The 18,812-nt window shown below is 44.6% G+C and overlaps 1 protein-coding gene across 1 annotated transcript in view; it reads left to right on the top strand.

Moving 5' to 3' along the window:
- MFSD8 (major facilitator superfamily domain containing 8) overlaps positions 1 to 18,812 on the top strand; it is a 193,637-nt gene that overhangs the window by 73,537 nt on the left and 101,288 nt on the right. Inside the window, exon 5 of the mRNA XM_078676796.1 lies at positions 16,493 to 16,606. Within this exon, the coding sequence (XP_078532922.1) occupies positions 16,493 to 16,606 (114 nt within the window). The remainder of the gene's footprint in view (positions 1 to 16,492; positions 16,607 to 18,812) is intronic.

The following is an 18,812-nucleotide window of genomic DNA, read 5'->3' on the forward strand; positions in this document are numbered from 1 at the left end:
CATGAGTTCACAATATGGCCATCAGCGTCCCACAAGGTCCGCACTGTCAAAATGCGGACCATCCCACTTGCACTCAACCCCACTCGTCAGACATTGGCAGACCAAGTATAAATGGAATTAACTAGGGTATCAATGGCTCAGAAAATCGAGCGTGTCAGCTTGTAAATACACTGCTCGAAGTTAAAATACCGTTTGGTAATCTCTAAACACCACGCCAGTGGTATAGATATTCAGCGCGATCTCAATCAGGCAGCCAGAGTTGCAATGCGCCAGACCTGACGATCGCTTGATCAGTATCTTTCTGCGCGTTCACAAGTAGACGCCCAACGCGCACAAGACAGGCTAGCGCTCCCTTACCTGTCCGTCGGTGTCTCCTGGCAGTCTACTGTACTGCTTGGGGGGGCACCGATGTGTCTTCCAAATGGATAGATATGCACTTCCTCATTGTGCAAGCGAGGAGGCGATCACGTGATAGGATCACGTGATCACAGGCATGCTGGGATATGTAGTCCCACGCACAAAAAATGCAAAAAGTGCGTAAATTAGACTACAAGACAGGTCGGGCTGTGCGCCAGTCATGAATACGGACCAAAGCCAATTAGTTAGTCATAACCCCCCACCAAGAATGATTGTTAGGCAAGTGGGGTTAGATTTTTAGAGGTACAGAAAAAATGGCGAAAACCCATACGATCACTATTCCAGAATACAAGTTCAGGCCTCACAAGGACATCCAGGGAATGGGTTCGTTGAGTCCCTCCTTGTCACTGTTAAGGCGATACACCCACTTCTGTTCGATTTTGAAGAGAAACCTGCTGATGTCAGTACAGGAAAGGGGTATTTGAGGTTGTTCTAGGACCGTCCAACAGAAGTCTTCAGGACCGTGTCCCTTTTCCAGGAAGTGAGCGGTGAGACGGGTGGCTTGTTTCTTACACCGCACTGTGCTTTTATGTTCTTGTAACCTTGTCCTGATCTTCCGGGTGGTCATGCCGACGTATCGCAATTGGCAAGGACAAGTTATTAGATATATCAAATTGCTGCTATTGCAGTTAGTGAACCTTTTCTGTGTCCACGGGCGATTAGTCCCGATATCGACCTCGGTCGATTTCTTGGTTTGGGGGCAAACACTGCACGCCCCGCATGGATGGTGTCCAGAAACTGGAGGTAGATCCCACAGCGTCCCCACTTGCCTGGGTTCTTTATTACGCGGGCGCGTGTGGACCAATTGATCTTTTAGGTTCTGTCCTCTTTTGAAGGCGAAAATGGGTAAAGCGATATCATCGTTCCCAGTCTTCAAGATAGACCAATGTTTTTTTATGATTTTCTGCACCTGATTCGAGCGGGTATTAAATGTATTAACAAAGGCGATGCGATTGGTCTTGTCTTTTGGTGGCTGTATTTCTAGTAGAGACTCTCTATTATTGTTGGACGCCCTCTTCCTTGATTGCCTGATGATCTTTCTCGGGTAGTTCTTTTCACTCAGTTGGAATTCTAAGTTTTTTGAGTGAATATCAAAGGTTTCCTTGCTAGAACAGTTCCTTTGTACCCTCAGAAATTGCCCGAAGGGCAAATTGTCCCTTAGAGCCCGGGGATGACAGCTGTCATACCTTAGTAGTGCATTTCTGGCCATCGGCTTACGGTAGAGTTCCGATTGAATGCCATTAGTAGTGGCATGTAACCTCAGATCCAAAAAGGCCAGAGATGTTCTACTATGTTCAATAGTGAACTTCAGGTAAGCATTCTTTCTATTCAACCAGTCATGGAACAGTAGTAGATCTGCTTCAGTGCCCCGCCACACCACCAAAATGTCGTCAATGTATCTTTTCCATATATACAATGACGAAAGGTATGGATTGGTTGCCTTCAGAACCTCTTGCTGCTCGAAGTGATGGACATAGAGGTTCGCCAGGCTCGGCGCAAAGACGCTGCCCATGCTGGTCCCTGACGTTTGCAGGTAGATGGTGTCCTCAAAGCGGAAATAATTTTCTTTCATGGCAATTTCAGCCAGATGCATGATGAAGCTCGTGGGCGTAATGGATTGAAGATCACTCTGTTCTAATAGTGCGCCGACCACTTCTAGGGTCTCAGTTTGGGGAATGGACGTATAGAGGGACTCTACGTCAAATGATACTAAGATGTCAGTTTCAGTGTTGTATTGTATTGTGGGTAATAGTCTGAGGACATCCTTTGTATCCTGTAGGAAAGTAGGCATCGCTCTGACCATAGGATTCAAAAAATGATCAACAAAAGTTGAAAGCGGTTCCAAAACAGACCCAATTCCAGAAATTATCGGCCTGCCCGGTGGTGGCCGCTGAGGTTTATGTACCTTTGGAAGGCAGTAGAAATAAGGAATTACAGGGTATTTAGTGGTTAGGTATTGTCCTTCTTGTGGCGTTATCCACCCCTCACCTGTTGCTTCCTCTACCAAGTTGTTAATTTTGGTTTGTAATTTCTCTGTCGGATCCTCTCTCAATGGGAGATATGACCTCTGATCACTTAGTTGCCGGATGCACTCATTCCGGTATGTCTCAGTATCTAAGATTACTATCGCTCCACCCTTATCGGCAGGCTTAATAGTAATCTTGTCATTAGATGTTAACAGACGTAGAGCAAGTTGTTCGTCTTTTGGGAGGTTCATAAAAGGTCTGGTCTCTGTTTTATAGATGCGATTAATATCACTCTCCACTGCAGCTTCAAATGTCATCACTTTCGGCGGTAAGGCGGCGGTAGGTGGAGTGAAATTGGAGGGTTTCCTCAGTCCAGTGTTATTATCCTCGGGGACAGTACTTATTTGTTTCGAGTTAGAAAAGAAATAATGTAATCTTATTTTACGAAAGAACTTTGCAAGTTCGATTTGTGCCACGAAAGGATCCCCCTTCTGGGTAGCCACAAAACCCAAGCCTTTGTTAAGGAGACGCTCCTCAGTAGTGGAGAGTGTATGTGAACTTAGGTTCATTACGAGGCTTGTTGGTTGCTGGTCCCTGCAGTTTCCTGCGGGACTTTCTTTCCGCTGCGGAGAGTTTTCGGTTGTTGGGGATCCTCCGTGTTCCAATGCACTTGTGGTGTCGTGGTTCCTTGTCTCCTCCTGCCCCTGCCTCGTCTCGGGCCGAATCCTAAAAAAGGAAAAGATCCTGGACCCTGTTGCATCGGAGGGGGGCCAAAAGGACCCATTTGTGGTGGACATTGAGGTCCGAACATCCAAGGATTGGCCGGCCACCAAGGTTGAAAATTGTTGAAATTCTGGGGATGATTGCCACCTCTCCAGTTTCTCCTGTTGCCTCGGCCTCTCGGGGTTTGGTCGGTAGATCCATGTTGTGAGGTGTCTGAATCACTGGATGCTCCATCCGAACTAGAGGTGCCATACGTAGAGCCACCTTTCTTTCCACCACGGTTAAATGCTGGTGCTGTGTATGTGTCACTAGTGTATGGATATACACGCTCCATAGAAAATTTTGCTAAGTCCTTTTTGAATTTTTCTAACTTTGTGAAGACGATTGATTCTTTAAAGTCTTTATTGTTTTTATCACTCTCTTCCTGTCCCTTTTTGAACATTCCGCTTTTCAATGTGGTTTTAATGTGACCCTCTAAGACCTGAATCTCAATTAGTATCTTGTCCGCTATTCTTTTTGCGGTTTTTATGATCAGGATTAGCCAATCCCTCGTGCACCTCCAGGCTATCATCGACCAGTCCTTGAGGAATGCTTTATCATCAAGGAATAAGCGTGGTGCGTTGGTGACGATAAGACCTGAAGGTGCACAGTTGTCTCGAAGGTATTGTGCCATTATGAGTCCATGTACGGATGTTCTTGTGTGGGATTTTTTAAGGGCTAGAATTTTTACCCATCCATCATCATTATTAACGGTTTGAACCGAGACTGGAATAGAGTCTAGGAGACTAGGGTTTTCGTCCAGAATACTCTGAACATCTGTACTCTCAAAAGCCAAGCCCCAGTTGGTTGCCATATCAAAACGGATGGAGGTGCACAAGTGGTGAAGGACTAGGTAGGCCACCCAGTGAACTCAACTGAACCGGAGACCAAGAGGTCAGCCAGTAATTTAAAAAGACCCACAGCCTTAGCTGTACAGTTCACGCACACAACAAACAATGAAATTGGGGTCTGAGGGCGAGTTTACCGACCAACCAGGTGCATGCCCCGAGTTACAGTATCAACACAACAAAGTACACCTGGGGGTCACAAAAATATGGTCAAACCAGAGTGGATCAAAAACACCAATGCTACACAAAAGACACCATTGAAGACTTTATCCGTGTAAGTGAGACGCGGGCCACGTTGAGGCTCAAGAGCATCTGGAGAAATGATTTCCATCAGAAGCCACACTGTACCGCCCTTTTTCTCATCATATGGATTCTCCTCACCCAGGAGACAAAACGGCCGGTCAGATGTTACCGTGACCGAAGTATGTGAGGTAAGGGATGTTTAAATGGTACACAAGAATACATAAAACGTGGCAACTGTAAAGGCAGAGTTGTAGTGATAAAGCGGTGATGAGTGAAGGAAAATATAAAATTAGGTGGTTAGGTGGACAAACAACATTTATTAGTGTCCCCCAATCCCTAAGAATTAAAAAGCAAGTGTGAGTGCGGGTTTCAAAAAATCACCGCGCTCAGTATTGGTCAACATGTTTCTGCATTATACTGAACCCAGTTTCAAAATGCATTCTTCAGGACCGAATGATAAAAACACTGCTGATAGGATTAAAGAAAATAAAACCTGACCTTCAGGTATATACTCAACCGTATACTGTTGCATCACACGGTATTCAATCCACACGATAAGACAAACAAAAATAAAGAAAAAGAACATGAAAAGGTCACATTCCTATGAATAAATACTGTGATAAATGCACATTTCACATGTATAAAACACATATTGCCAGCTGGCAAAACTCACCCAAAATTTGATGGTTGAGAGGCTTCACCCCACCTGGCTACAGCGCAGGTATGAGGAGCACCGCTCTATAAAGAATTCATAAGTAATTTCCTTAGAGCGCGAAAATGAACAGATACATGAGTTCACAATATGGCCATCAGCGTCCCACAAGGTCCGCACTGTCAAAATGCGGACCATCCCACTTGCACTCAACCCCACTCGTCAGACATTGGCAGACCAAGTATAAATGGAATTAACTAGGGTATCAATGGCTCAGAAAATCGAGCGTGTCAGCTTGTAAATACACTGCTCGAAGTTAAAATACCGTTTGGTAATCTCTAAACACCACGCCAGTGGTATAGATATTCAGCGCGATCTCAATCAGGCAGCCAGAGTTGCAATGCGCCAGACCTGACGATCGCTTGATCAGTATCTTTCTGCGCGTTCACAAGTAGACGCCCAACGCGCACAAGACAGGCTAGCGCTCCCTTACCTGTCCGTCGGTGTCTCCTGGCAGTCTACTGTACTGCTTGGGGGGGCACCGATGTGTCTTCCAAATGGATAGATATGCACTTCCTCATTGTGCAAGCGAGGAGGCGATCACGTGATAGGATCACGTGATCACAGGCATGCTGGGATATGTAGTCCCACGCACAAAAAATGCAAAAAGTGCGTAAATTAGACTACAAGACAGGTCGGGCTGTGCGCCAGTCATGAATACGGACCAAAGCCAATTAGTTAGTCATAACCCCCCACCAAGAATGATTGTTAGGCAAGTGGGGTTAGATTTTTAGAGGTACAGAAAAAATGGCGAAAACCCATACGATCACTATTCCAGAATACAAGTTCAGGCCTCACAAGGACATCCAGGGAATGGGTTCGTTGAGTCCCTCCTTGTCACTGTTAAGGCGATACACCCACTTCTGTTCGATTTTGAAGAGAAACCTGCTGATGTCAGTACAGGAAAGGGGTATTTGAGGTTGTTCTAGGACCGTCCAACAGAAGTCTTCAGGACCGTGTCCCTTTTCCAGGAAGTGAGCGGTGAGACGGGTGGCTTGTTTCTTACACCGCACTGTGCTTTTATGTTCTTGTAACCTTGTCCTGATCTTCCGGGTGGTCATGCCGACGTATCGCAATTGGCAAGGACAAGTTATTAGATATATCAAATTGCTGCTATTGCAGTTAGTGAACCTTTTCTGTGTCCACGGGCGATTAGTCCCGATATCGACCTCGGTCGATTTCTTGGTTTGGGGGCAAACACTGCACGCCCCGCATGGATGGTGTCCAGAAACTGGAGGTAGATCCCACAGCGTCCCCACTTGCCTGGGTTCTTTATTACGCGGGCGCGTGTGGACCAATTGATCTTTTAGGTTCTGTCCTCTTTTGAAGGCGAAAATGGGTAAAGCGATATCATCGTTCCCAGTCTTCAAGATAGACCAATGTTTTTTTATGATTTTCTGCACCTGATTCGAGCGGGTATTAAATGTATTAACAAAGGCGATGCGATTGGTCTTGTCTTTTGGTGGCTGTATTTCTAGTAGAGACTCTCTATTATTGTTGGACGCCCTCTTCCTTGATTGCCTGATGATCTTTCTCGGGTAGTTCTTTTCACTCAGTTGGAATTCTAAGTTTTTTGAGTGAATATCAAAGGTTTCCTTGCTAGAACAGTTCCTTTGTACCCTCAGAAATTGCCCGAAGGGCAAATTGTCCCTTAGAGCCCGGGGATGACAGCTGTCATACCTTAGTAGTGCATTTCTGGCCATCGGCTTACGGTAGAGTTCCGATTGAATGCCATTAGTAGTGGCATGTAACCTCAGATCCAAAAAGGCCAGAGATGTTCTACTATGTTCAATAGTGAACTTCAGGTAAGCATTCTTTCTATTCAACCAGTCATGGAACAGTAGTAGATCTGCTTCAGTGCCCCGCCACACCACCAAAATGTCGTCAATGTATCTTTTCCATATATACAATGACGAAAGGTATGGATTGGTTGCCTTCAGAACCTCTTGCTGCTCGAAGTGATGGACATAGAGGTTCGCCAGGCTCGGCGCAAAGACGCTGCCCATGCTGGTCCCTGACGTTTGCAGGTAGATGGTGTCCTCAAAGCGGAAATAATTTTCTTTCATGGCAATTTCAGCCAGATGCATGATGAAGCTCGTGGGCGTAATGGATTGAAGATCACTCTGTTCTAATAGTGCGCCGACCACTTCTAGGGTCTCAGTTTGGGGAATGGACGTATAGAGGGACTCTACGTCAAATGATACTAAGATGTCAGTTTCAGTGTTGTATTGTATTGTGGGTAATAGTCTGAGGACATCCTTTGTATCCTGTAGGAAAGTAGGCATCGCTCTGACCATAGGATTCAAAAAATGATCAACAAAAGTTGAAAGCGGTTCCAAAACAGACCCAATTCCAGAAATTATCGGCCTGCCCGGTGGTGGCCGCTGAGTAGATAGGCTGCCCCGTCCTGCTGCACTGTTTTAATCTGTCCCTGGGTCATTATAATTTTTCCCCAATTTTTCTGTGATTGTGTGTGCTTATTAGTCAGTTCTAGATCTTTTAGGTTCCCTTTTATTTGGATAAGCAAGGTGTCTTTCATCTTCTTGAGGCAAGATGCCTCTGAAATAAATTTCCCCCTAAGTACTGTTTTTAGTGCATTACAGAGGGTGGCTGCACTTACTTTCCCTGTATCATTGTGAATGATTCACTCAGAATCACAGAATGTTTAGCTGAGTCTGAGATTCGAACCTGGCGCCCCAGTTCCAAAGTTAGCAGCTCTAACCGTTAGACCACATCCCTCATCCTTAGTTTTATGTCAGTATAGTCATTGTGGAGGTTTCAGAGAGCCTCTTTGGGTGATGGTGTGGCTCCCTTCCACATGGCCTATGTTGATTTGTGGCTATAAATACAAAAATATTCCAAAAGGAATTACTCAAAAAAACATTTATTACATTTGCAGGTGCTATCTTATTCAATAGCCCTGCTGTCCCAATTATTGTACTGTAAATCTATGAGATGTTTTGAATGTGTTTGAGTAATTCATTTTGGAACATTTTTGTAAATATGGCCTTGATTGCCCTCTTTCTCCGTAATTTATTTTGATCTATGTTGATTTGTTTCATTCCATGTTGTGGGCAGAGATCGTTGACTACCATATTGATTGGAATTAATTTTATTGACTGACTTGCAGTCTCTAATTACAGGTGTCACCCTTTGTATTTCCCTGTCCCCTTGTCCCAGAGTCGGATCTCCCTTGATAACTCCCCACTCTCTTTTGCTCTCACTTTCCTTCTACCATACTCCAGTGTACCCATGTCTGAAATATTCCATTCTCATTGTCTGTCCAGCCATATATCTGTCTTTTCCTATGCTCACTGGTCTTCCTATTTCCCTTACTGTGTTTCCCTGTCATAAGGATTGGGTGTTTCCCAACTGCCCCAGGAATGGGGTGTTTCACAGCTGCCGAGCCCCCTAGGTAATCCATCAAACTGCTCCTTATCTCTCATGATTTTCTGTAGCCCTACCTCTGGGTCTTCCCTCTGTAGAATCTCTGCACATCTCTGTAACTCTGATTTTATTACTGTGGTGGCGTCTATGCTTAGTGTTTTGTATTATGGTGTTATGATGTGATGGTTGTTCAGTGGTTGGGAATTATGTGGTGGGATGTTGTGTATTGTGTTTTGTTGAAGAGGGTTGAGGTGTGGCTTCGAGAAATATGGCATAGTACGTATATTTGCTTTTTTTATAAAGTGCATACCAGACTCTCCAGGGTAGGAAAGCACTTTACATGTAACAAAGATTCCAAACAAAATACATGAAAAGGTAACAGATATGTAAAAGTAGTGTTACAAAGATTCAACAATAGGTTCAAAACTTACTTTGGGGATATACGTAGGGAAGTGATCTCCAAGAGGGTAAAAGGTCACCCTGAAGTTATCTGCTGAGACGCAGTAGTTACGCGAAAACCGCAAACCACCTAAATAGGTCATGACCTTACTCTCCAAACGCTGATTAAAGAACACCAGCTAGTCTGTTACACATGGACGATCTAAAGGAAAATATATGTGGCACAGTCCTATCTGGAAGTGTCATTGCAGCGGGAGATCCTTCTTGAAGTTTTCATAAGAGCAGTTTGCCCTATGGCAGTAGTTCTAGTGTTCCACATTTTGGTAAGGCACCAGGAAAAGCTTTTTCCCCTTTATTGTTTTTTGAAGCAGGGGTTTTTAGGTCTCGCCTCTCAATGCGCATGCGCATTGAGCGAGACTATAGGGGCTTAAACAAGGTTTACCTAGACTGGCGATTTGATGCTGTGCCCGTGCGCTTTTAGGTCAATGCGCAAGCGCATTGACCTAAAATGCGCGTGCACATCATCAAATCGCCATCTGTTCCCCAGCAGCACTCCTCCCACTCCTTTGAAGTGAAGCTTAGCTTCACTTCAAAGGCCCCTGCTGCTTCACACTCGCCGCTCTCCCTGCTCCGCCCCATGTCGCATTTCTCCTCTCCCCTCCCCACAGCAATGCCCTCCGTCTTGTTCTCTGTTACTTCCTTCTGTCTTTCTATTTCTGTCTCTCGCTCCTCAAACTCTGTCTCTCTGTGCCTCTCTCTGTTACTTCCTTCTGTCTTTCTATCCCTGTCTCTCGCTCCTCCAACCCTGTCTCTCGAGTCTCGATGCCTCTCTGTTACTTCCTTCTGTCTTTCTATTTCTGTCTCTCGCTCCTCAAACTGTCTCTCTGTGCCTCTCTCTGTTACTTCCTTCTGTCTTTCTATCCCTGTCTCTCGCTCCTCCAACCCTGTCTCTCGAGTCTCGATGCCTCTCTGTTACTTCCTTCTGTCTTTCTATTTCTGTCTCGCTCCTCAAACTCTGTCTCTCGATGCCTCTCTCGCTTACTTCCTTCTGTCTTTCTATCCCTGTCTCTCGCTCCTCCAACTCTGTCTCTCGATGCCTCTCTCCGTTACTACCTTCTGTCTTTCTAACCCTGTCTCTCCGACCGCCTCACTTTCCTTATCCGCGCCCTGGCGTGTCAATATCACATAATGTAATTATATGAAACAACGCGATAGGTTTTGCTAACGCGCTTATCCGAACGAAGTAGAAACAGAATGCATCTCCTTCTTGTCTTTTATTTTAGATCGCTTAATTTTTTGCCCCGCATGGTATTTAGGGAACACAAGAAATTAGAGTGCTGTAATAGACAAGAAGCACGCACGTCACCTGATTTCATACCGTAGACTGGGCGAATATATAAAATAAATATAGCCACAAAATTTAACGTGATCTGAAAAGTATACACTTTTTCTTTAGTGGAACAGAAATGTAGGTATATTAAGTAAAATGATGTTATGTCTACAGAGTCGCTATTGCTTGTTCCTCCTGCTTCTCATTCTGAGCCCTACAATGCCACCAGCTGCCTGCCTCGCATTACCAAATCAAAGGCAGCCCAGCCTCCCTCCCACAAGCTTATCAGCGTGCGCTCACACATCAAAGCCATCAGCCTCCCTCCCACCTCCCCCCTAATTGCTTTGCTTTCACTTTCACGGCCGCAAGGCCATGAGCTACTTTAAAGGGATCCGTACCCCGCCCCCGCCGCTTGCATTTTCCGTACTTGTTTCTCTTTGCTCATATTTCACTTTCTCCTGTGTGTGTCTTCTTCTTCCCTCTTTCTCTCTGTTCCACCCTCCCTCTTCTCCCTCCCACTTCCCTCTCTTCCCTCTATCTCCCACTCTTTCTACCACCCCTCTCTCTCCTTCCCTCCCTCTCTGCTCTCTTCCCACCCTCTCCCTCCTCTTCTCTCTCTCCCCTCTTCACACTCCCTCTTTCTCTCCCTCTTCCAGCGCTCTCCTCATCTTCTTTCTCTCCCACTACCCTCTCCCTTGCACTCCTCTCTCCCCCTCTCTCTTGCACTCCCCTCTCTCTCCCCCTTCCCTCTCTCTTGCACTCCGCTCTCTCTCTCCTTCCCCCTCTCTCTTGCACTCCCCCTTCCCTCTCTCTCTCTTGAACTCCCCTCTCTCTCTCTCTCTCTCTCCCTTCCCTCTCTCTTGCACCCCCTCTCTCTCCCCTCTCTCGCTTGCACTCCCCTCTCTCTCCCTTCCTTCTCTCTCTTGCACTCCCCTCTCTCTCCCCCTTCCCTCTCTCTCCCCCTTCCCTCTCTCCCCCCCTTCCCTCTCTCTCCCCCTTCCCTCTCTCTCCCCCTTCCCTCTCTCTCCCCCTTCCCTCTCTCTCTTTCACTCCCCTCTCTCTCCCTCTTCCCTCTTTCTTGCACTCCCCTCTCCGCCCTCTCTCTTGTACTCCCCTCTCTCTTGCACTCCCCTCTCTCTCTCTCTCTCTCCCTCTGGCACTCCCCTCTCTCTTGCACCCCCTCTCTCTCCCGCTCCCCCTTGCACTCCCCTCTCTCTTGCACCCCCTCTCTCCCCCTCTCTCTCTCTCGCACCCCCTCTCTCCCCCTTCCCTTTCTCTCTTGCACCCCCTCTCTCCCCCTTCCCTCTCTCTCTTGAACTCTGCTGTCTCTCCCCCTTCCCTCTCTCTCTTGCACTCCCCTATCTCTCCCTCCCCCTCTCTCTTGCACTCCCCTCTCTCTCCCCCTTCCCTCTCTCTTGCACTCCCCTCTCTCTCTCCTTCCCCCTCTCTCTTGCACTCCCCCTTCCCTCTCTCTCTCTTGCACTCCCCTCTCTCTCTCTCTCTCTCTCCCTTCCCTCTCTCTCTCTTGCACCCCCTCTCTCTCCCCTTCCCTCTCTCGCTTGCACTTCCCTCTCTCTCCCTTCCTTCTCTCTCTTGCACTCCCCTCTCTCTCCCCCTTCCCTCTCTCTCCCCCTTCCCTCTCTCTCCCCCTTCCCTCTCTCTCCCCCTTCCCTCTCTCTCCCCCTTCCCTCTCTCTCCCCCTTCTCTCTCCCCCTTCCCTCTCTCCCCTTCCCTCTCTCTCTTTCACTCCCCTCTCTCTCCCTCTTCCCTCTTTCTTGCACTCCCCTCTCCGCCCTCTCTCTTGTACTCCCCTCTCTCTCTCTCTCCCTCTTGCACTCCCCTCTCTCTCCCTCTCTCTTGCACCCCCTCTCTCTCCCTCTCCCCCTTGCACTCCCCTCTCTCTTGCACCCCCCTCTCTCCCCTCTCTCTTGTACTCCCCTCTCTCTTGCACTCCCCTCTCTCTCTCTCTCTCTCCCTCTGGCACTCCCCTCTCTCTTGCACCCCCTCTCTCTCCCGCTCCCCCTTGCACTCCCCTCTCTCTTGCACCCCCTCTCTCCCCCTCTCTCTCTCTTGCACCCCCTCTCTCCCCCTTCCCTTTCTCTCTTGCACCCCCTCTCTCCCCCTTCCCTCTCTCTCTTGAACTCTGCTGTCTCTCCCCCTTCCCTCTCTCTCTTGCACTCCCCTATCTCTCCCTCCCCCTCTCTCTTGCACTCCCCTCTCTCTCCCCCTTCCCTCTCTCTTGCACTCCCCTCTCTCTCTCCTTCCCCCTCTCTCTTGCACTCCCCCTTCCCTCTCTCTCTCTTGCACTCCCCTCTCTCTCTCTCTCTCTCCCTTCCCTCTCTCTCTTGCACCCCCTCTCTCTCCCCTTCCCTCTCTCGCTTGCACTTCCCTCTCTCTCCCTTCCTTCTCTCTCTTGCACTCCCCTCTCTCTCCCCCTTCCCTCTCTCTCCCCCTTCCCTCTCTCTCCCCCTTCCCTCTCTCTCCCCCTTCCCTCTCTCTCCCCCTTCTCTCTCCCCCTTCCCTCTCTCCCCTTCCCTCTCTCTCTTTCACTCCCCTCTCTCTCCCTCTTCCCTCTTTCTTGCACTCCCCTCTCCGCCCTCTCTCTTGTACTCCCCTCTCTCTCTCTTGCACTCCCCTCTCTCTTGCACCCCCTCTCTCTCCCTCTCCCCCTTGCACTCCCCTCTCTCTTGCACCCCCCTCTCTCCCCTCTCTCTCTTGCACTCCCTCTCTCCCCCTTCCCTTTCTCTCTTGCACCCCCCTCTCTCTCCCCTTCCCTCTCTCTTGAACTCTGGTCTCTCTCCCGCTTCCCTCTCTCTCTTGCACTCCCCTATCTCTCCCTTCCCTCTCTCTCTTGCACTCCCCTCTCTCTCCCTCTCCCCCTCTCTACCCTCTCCCCCTCTCTCTCTTGTTTGAAGTGTCACTCACATTCTAATCACCCCACAATATATATCGAGAGGGGCAGTGTTTCTGCCTTCTTCAGCCATTGCCTTACTTAATGTCAATGAACCCACACCACACAATTACACTCTACTGAACACAACATACACTCCACACAATACCACTCAGTGCCACATAATTATATTGTACATAATTACACTGCGCTCAACGCAACATACACTCCAAATACCACTGAGTGCCACATAATTACACACCACATAATTACACTCTACTGAATGCAACACACACTCCACACAATACCACTCAGTGCCACATACTTATATGCTACATAATTACAATGCAACATACACTCCAAACAATACCACTCAGTGCCACATACTTATATGCTACATAATTACAATGCAACATACACTCCAAACAATACCACTCAGTGCCACATAATTACACGCCACACAATTAAACTCTACTGAATACAACATACACTCCTCATAATACCACTCAGTGCCACATAATTACACGCAACATAATTACACTCTACTCAATGCAACATACACTCCAAATACCACTCAGTTCCACATAGTTACACACCACATTATTACACTGCACTCAATGCAACATACGCTCCAAATACCACTCAGTGCCACATTTATTACACGCCACATAATTACACTGCACTCAATGCAACATACACTCCAAATACCAATCAGTGCCACATAATTACACACCACATAATTACACTTGACTGAATGCAACACACTCCACAAAATACCACTCAGGGCCACATAATTACAAGCCACACAATTAAACTCTACTGAATACAACATACACTCCTCATAATACCACTCAGTGCCACATAATTACACGCAACATAATTACACTCTACTCAATGCAACATACACTCCAAATACCACTTAGTGCCACATAATTGCACCCCACATAATTACACAGCACTCAATGCAACATACACTCCAAATACCACTCGGTGCCCTATAATTGCACGCCACATAATTACACTGCACTCAATGCAACATACACTCCAAATCCCACTGAGTGCCACATAATTACACGCCACATAATGACTCTGCACTCAATGCAACATACACTCCAAATACCACTCAGTGCTACAACGCATATTGTGTTACAATAGGTGTCACATTTGCGAAAGATAAAACTATTGGCATTGTAAATAACAAAGCTATTAATTTTTTAAACATTGTGATTTGTCAGATCAATACATGTAAGACAGGGGAAAACTAAACATGTACCTTTACTAATGCTATAGATGTCACATTTGATAATTTTATAACTATTGGCATTTATAATAACAAAAAAAACTTTTATAATTTGCACAACATAAAAAAAATGTAAATAATATTTAAATTTACCACACCAAAAACTCAAACTTTTCTATTGCGAGTCCTATTGCATTTCCAATGCTTGTTACAAATGTAGGCATTCTGTCCTTTGCCAAGCGGGTGAGCTCAAATAATTTACAACAGTCCTTTGCAAAGCTCTGTGCAGGCCAGTTTAAATAAGCTTTTGGCCTCAATTGAAACAAGTCCTCCAGACCTATTGAAGGTGGCTTTTAACAGCGCCCATTGGTTTTTGTTCGGTATGCTGCACAGTAAGAATTTTCCACAATCTAGCCTCGAAACTACCAGGGATTGGAAAACTATTTTAAAGCTTTCTGCTGGGAAAAGCGACTTTGTACCCTGGAGAAGTCTGTTTTGAAAGCGAGCACCTCTCCTTAAAGCATTAATGTGAGTATGCTTAGTTTTTGTACTATTCTGTTTTTCTGTAGACAAGATTGTTTCATGATCCCCTGAAACTGTCCTTAGTTTTGAGGAGGTCTTGGATTCCAGAACAGACTGGTCAATATCATTAAAGTTTCTATCCTGTAACATTGTGTTTTTTATTTGACTTAATGTTCTGGGACAAAGAATGCAAAAAAGGAATAAGGTGATGGTCGGACCAGTGAACTGGAGTGCATGATTCATCCTCAAATATGTGCTTTTTGGAGATTAGAATATCTTGGGTCAAGCCTTTTTGCAAGCAGGGGTGCTGCACAGTATTATTCAAATTCTTTATTTAGTAGAAATAGGGGCATGTGTGGTATCATAAAGCCACTAGAGTCACCCCAGTGTGAGTTGCACTACCCCACAGAAATGTTCTTTGTAGTGGAACTGGATTTTTCTGTATCTTTTAGCAGGCTAAATGATGTTGAAGATCATACCTTTCTGATGTTTTTAACTCGATAGACCGTGAAAACTGATCATATTTTAGACTTTCTCTCCGAAAAGAAGATTTGTGCACTAAAGCAACACCTATTTTTTTTCCTGACAAAGGTGGATGGTCAAATATTCAAGAGCTAGGAGGAAACCCTGCCTGAGAGGCATAATTGAAACATGTTTCTATCAGGGATATTAAGTGTTGCTTCTCATTCTGTATTGTATCTGAACTTTCAAGTTTGTATTTCGGCACTGACCTTCGATTGTGGAAAAAGATTGTTCAGGTTACCGAAGTTCCTTTTTGATGATATCTCATCAGTCCCACGTATTTCTCTGTGATCTCGTGGACGCTATTTATAAATGCAACATGCCCATTCATATGTTCTTCTGAATGAAAAATGAAAAGTGGATTTAGGGAGAGATAATTTGGAGAATCAGTGGGACCGCTCCATAGATTTCGCCCTAAAAAATTTCATTCTGTGAGCCACTCAATAACAATGGACCATTAGGGATTTGATGTGAAGTTAACAGTACTTTCAATAATTCACAAGCTCTCTATAGCAGAAGCGTAAAAGCTGGTGTGTGTATTTCGTCAGTGGAAATTTCATATTCTATATGCATATCTGCAACCACAGTATCTTTTTCTTAAGAAGGAGCAAGATACCGAAGATAATTAAAAAGTTAAAGTCACGACCATCAATTATAAGATATGAAGTATTCCATACTGTGCGTTATAAGGGTTTTGAGAGTCAAGTCTGATTTTTGTGACGTTTTAAAGGAACTCCTCAGTGACTTGCATTATTCTTTCAATGTAAGGCATGGATAGTTTATTTAGCCAATATATATATAGAGTCAAATTGAAGTTCTGTAATAGTGACAGCAATATATACATGAAATGTGTATCTCCATGCATATCAATTTTGTAAGTATATTTCTGCTGTTTGTTAGGGGAATTATATTGTTTTAATATTCATGGCTTCCACTCTTATTGCATTGTAATCCACAATAGTGTACCAAATTGCACAATAGTCCACGAGTACATCTTGTTCACCTTGGAGTTATATACTTTTATATGCCTCACAAATGCTACGTATTTTGTTTTATTTAGTTGTATGCTTCTACATGTGTATAATCTGTGAGTTCTGTAAATGGATTACTTTACAGAGAAACAAATATGAATGTGATAGTCATCTTTTTACTTGAAGGTTGAAGAAAGTCTCTGATTGACTCAAGCACGTGTGAGATGAAATGGTTGAAAACTCAAACTATTTAACCTATTTTTTTAACTTTTACTTTTGTAGGAAATGTAGCTGTAGTTCGGTCGTATGTTGCTGGTGCAACATCACTTGGAGAACGAACAAGCGCTATGGCAAACATCAGTGCATGCCAAGCATTGGGCTTTATTCTAGGACCTGGTATGTGTGTCCCCTTTCACCCTTTGCATCATATTTCAGCCCTTAATTAAATTACGAACAACAACTGGACCCGCGCTATGACTGCACTCCTGTTATCAAATAACCTTTTAGTCACACTTCTCTGATTTAGAAGAGCCATTTCCTCTGGTTCTATTATGTCTGACATTATTCTATTCACATTCTAAATATAAGAAACTTTCACCGTGGAGTTAAATAATGTCCTATTATGCAGACAAAAATAGCCTAGCATTATCTCGCCTTCTAAGGCAAAACATAAAAAAACGATGTTTTGCTTTGATGTATGATCAATGTAAACTCAACTCTAATCTTCTAGCCAACTTGGAGGTGAAGGATTGATTTTCTTGGGTTGAGTTTGAGCGTTGAGCTTCATATTTTCTCTTTGCCTTGCATCCAACTTTAGGAATGTAGACTAATGTTTCATGACTTGAAAGGGCGTGTCTCAGCACAAGATAACAAAGGAAAGACCATTTTAGCATCATAAGCTTAGGTTTTTGCAGACTAATTATGTCCGTACAATATTTGATCGTGGATCTCGTCATGCCCTTAAAAATAGTTTAAAGCTTGTCTGGAGAGTATTATATGTAGTAGCTTCGATACGTGGTTTGATTCAAAAGTTGACAGACGTAAGTATATACTGGTACTACCTCTAATAGCAATTAAAAATTTCACATCCATATTACTTTATATTTTTTACCAAGGACCATGTTTGTCTTGCTGCAATTAATCTCTTCTTTGTTTGGCCATATAAGAACTGAATGCATGATGCTGCTTCTGAGGGCCCTTCATGGCTTTTTTCACGTACCAAGATATTCTCTGTAAATTGCAGTATGTGAACTCACATGGAGCCTATTTTAGGAGGCTATGTGTTTTCCAGTTTTTTGGACCATCTTACCCACCAAAGCGAAATAAACAACATTTTTGGCCATTTGCAACATTGCTTCAGTCTGTCTTTTTGTATTGAACTTTGAATGATTGCAATCTCTAAAGTGCTCTTTGCTCTCCATCCATATTTTTCTTATTTATTAATAGTGATTGCAACCCCTTACTTTTTTATTTGGTCCATTGGAACTGTTCTGTTGATGCGATGGAAGGTTAAATGATAATGAACGTAAGCCATGAATAGCATGTCCTTGGCTAGTTTAACATGCTTATTTTCTAGTCATTACTGAGCAAGACAAGCATCCATCACAGGTGTGCAAGCATTACATCCAGATTACTACACAGTGTTGGGCCTAGCCCTCAATTCTACATCGAACAATTTTATAGACATTCCCCCAAGTAGAATCTTGGATTTGGCTTATTTTTCTGTTGCAGACCTGAGAAGATTTTATGTGTTTACAGGCAGTTTTCTAGCGCCATGATACCTGTTAGGGGAACGTTGCGGTTTATAAATGCTTGTTAATAATAAAACTATAATAATTATAATCATAGTAATACAAAGATTGTTATCAAATTATAACTTTTAATAGTAATCTAGTACTATCCAGGATCAAGGGATGTTTTTTAAACAGAAACTGTGAGAACTAAATAAACTAATGTTCTATTTACTACCCAGAATGTGTACAATTGGTCCCCAGTTTCCACAATGCAAGGAATCTCTCATTCCAATTTGGGGTACCACAGGTACCCTTTTACTTGATATATATGAGCATTGCCATAATAAAGTTCAAACTTCTAATGTTACAATTTTAGTACATAAACCTTCCTACTGGATGCCTGTTTTATAATCTAGCACCATGCATTCTCAACTACAATTCCTTTTCTAAGTTTCTTCTTGTGATGCTTCAATTATTTACTGGTGATCTCATTATTAAGAATCTTCTTCCTCCTCTCATTCCTTACACCATGAAGTATGTCTATGCCCTAGGACAGGCTGCCTACCTAAAAGAAAATAAATCTGACTCCTCCTGCATCTATAAAGAACACCTCTATTTACAAACGTCCTGAGTCGACCCCCAAAGGAGCTGAAAAGATTATAATCAAATTGGGACAAACGGGAGGGCTGGTGGGAATTTGTAATAACTGGATTGAGGAATTAGATGGCTCACAACGCACCCCTCCCTCCTGGGGAAGTCCTGCTATAACTCTTGGCATCAACTGGCGCAGATTCAAGCTGATTTTGCTTTTTTTAAGCGTGTTTCATTTGAATCGATACAAAAGCAGTTTAGTGTGGAAATGCTTTACT

The sequence above is a fragment of the Lissotriton helveticus genome, chromosome 2_1, assembly GCF_964261635.1.
Source record: "Lissotriton helveticus chromosome 2_1, aLisHel1.1, whole genome shotgun sequence".
In the NCBI taxonomy this organism is placed as follows: domain Eukaryota; kingdom Metazoa; phylum Chordata; class Amphibia; order Caudata; family Salamandridae; genus Lissotriton; species Lissotriton helveticus.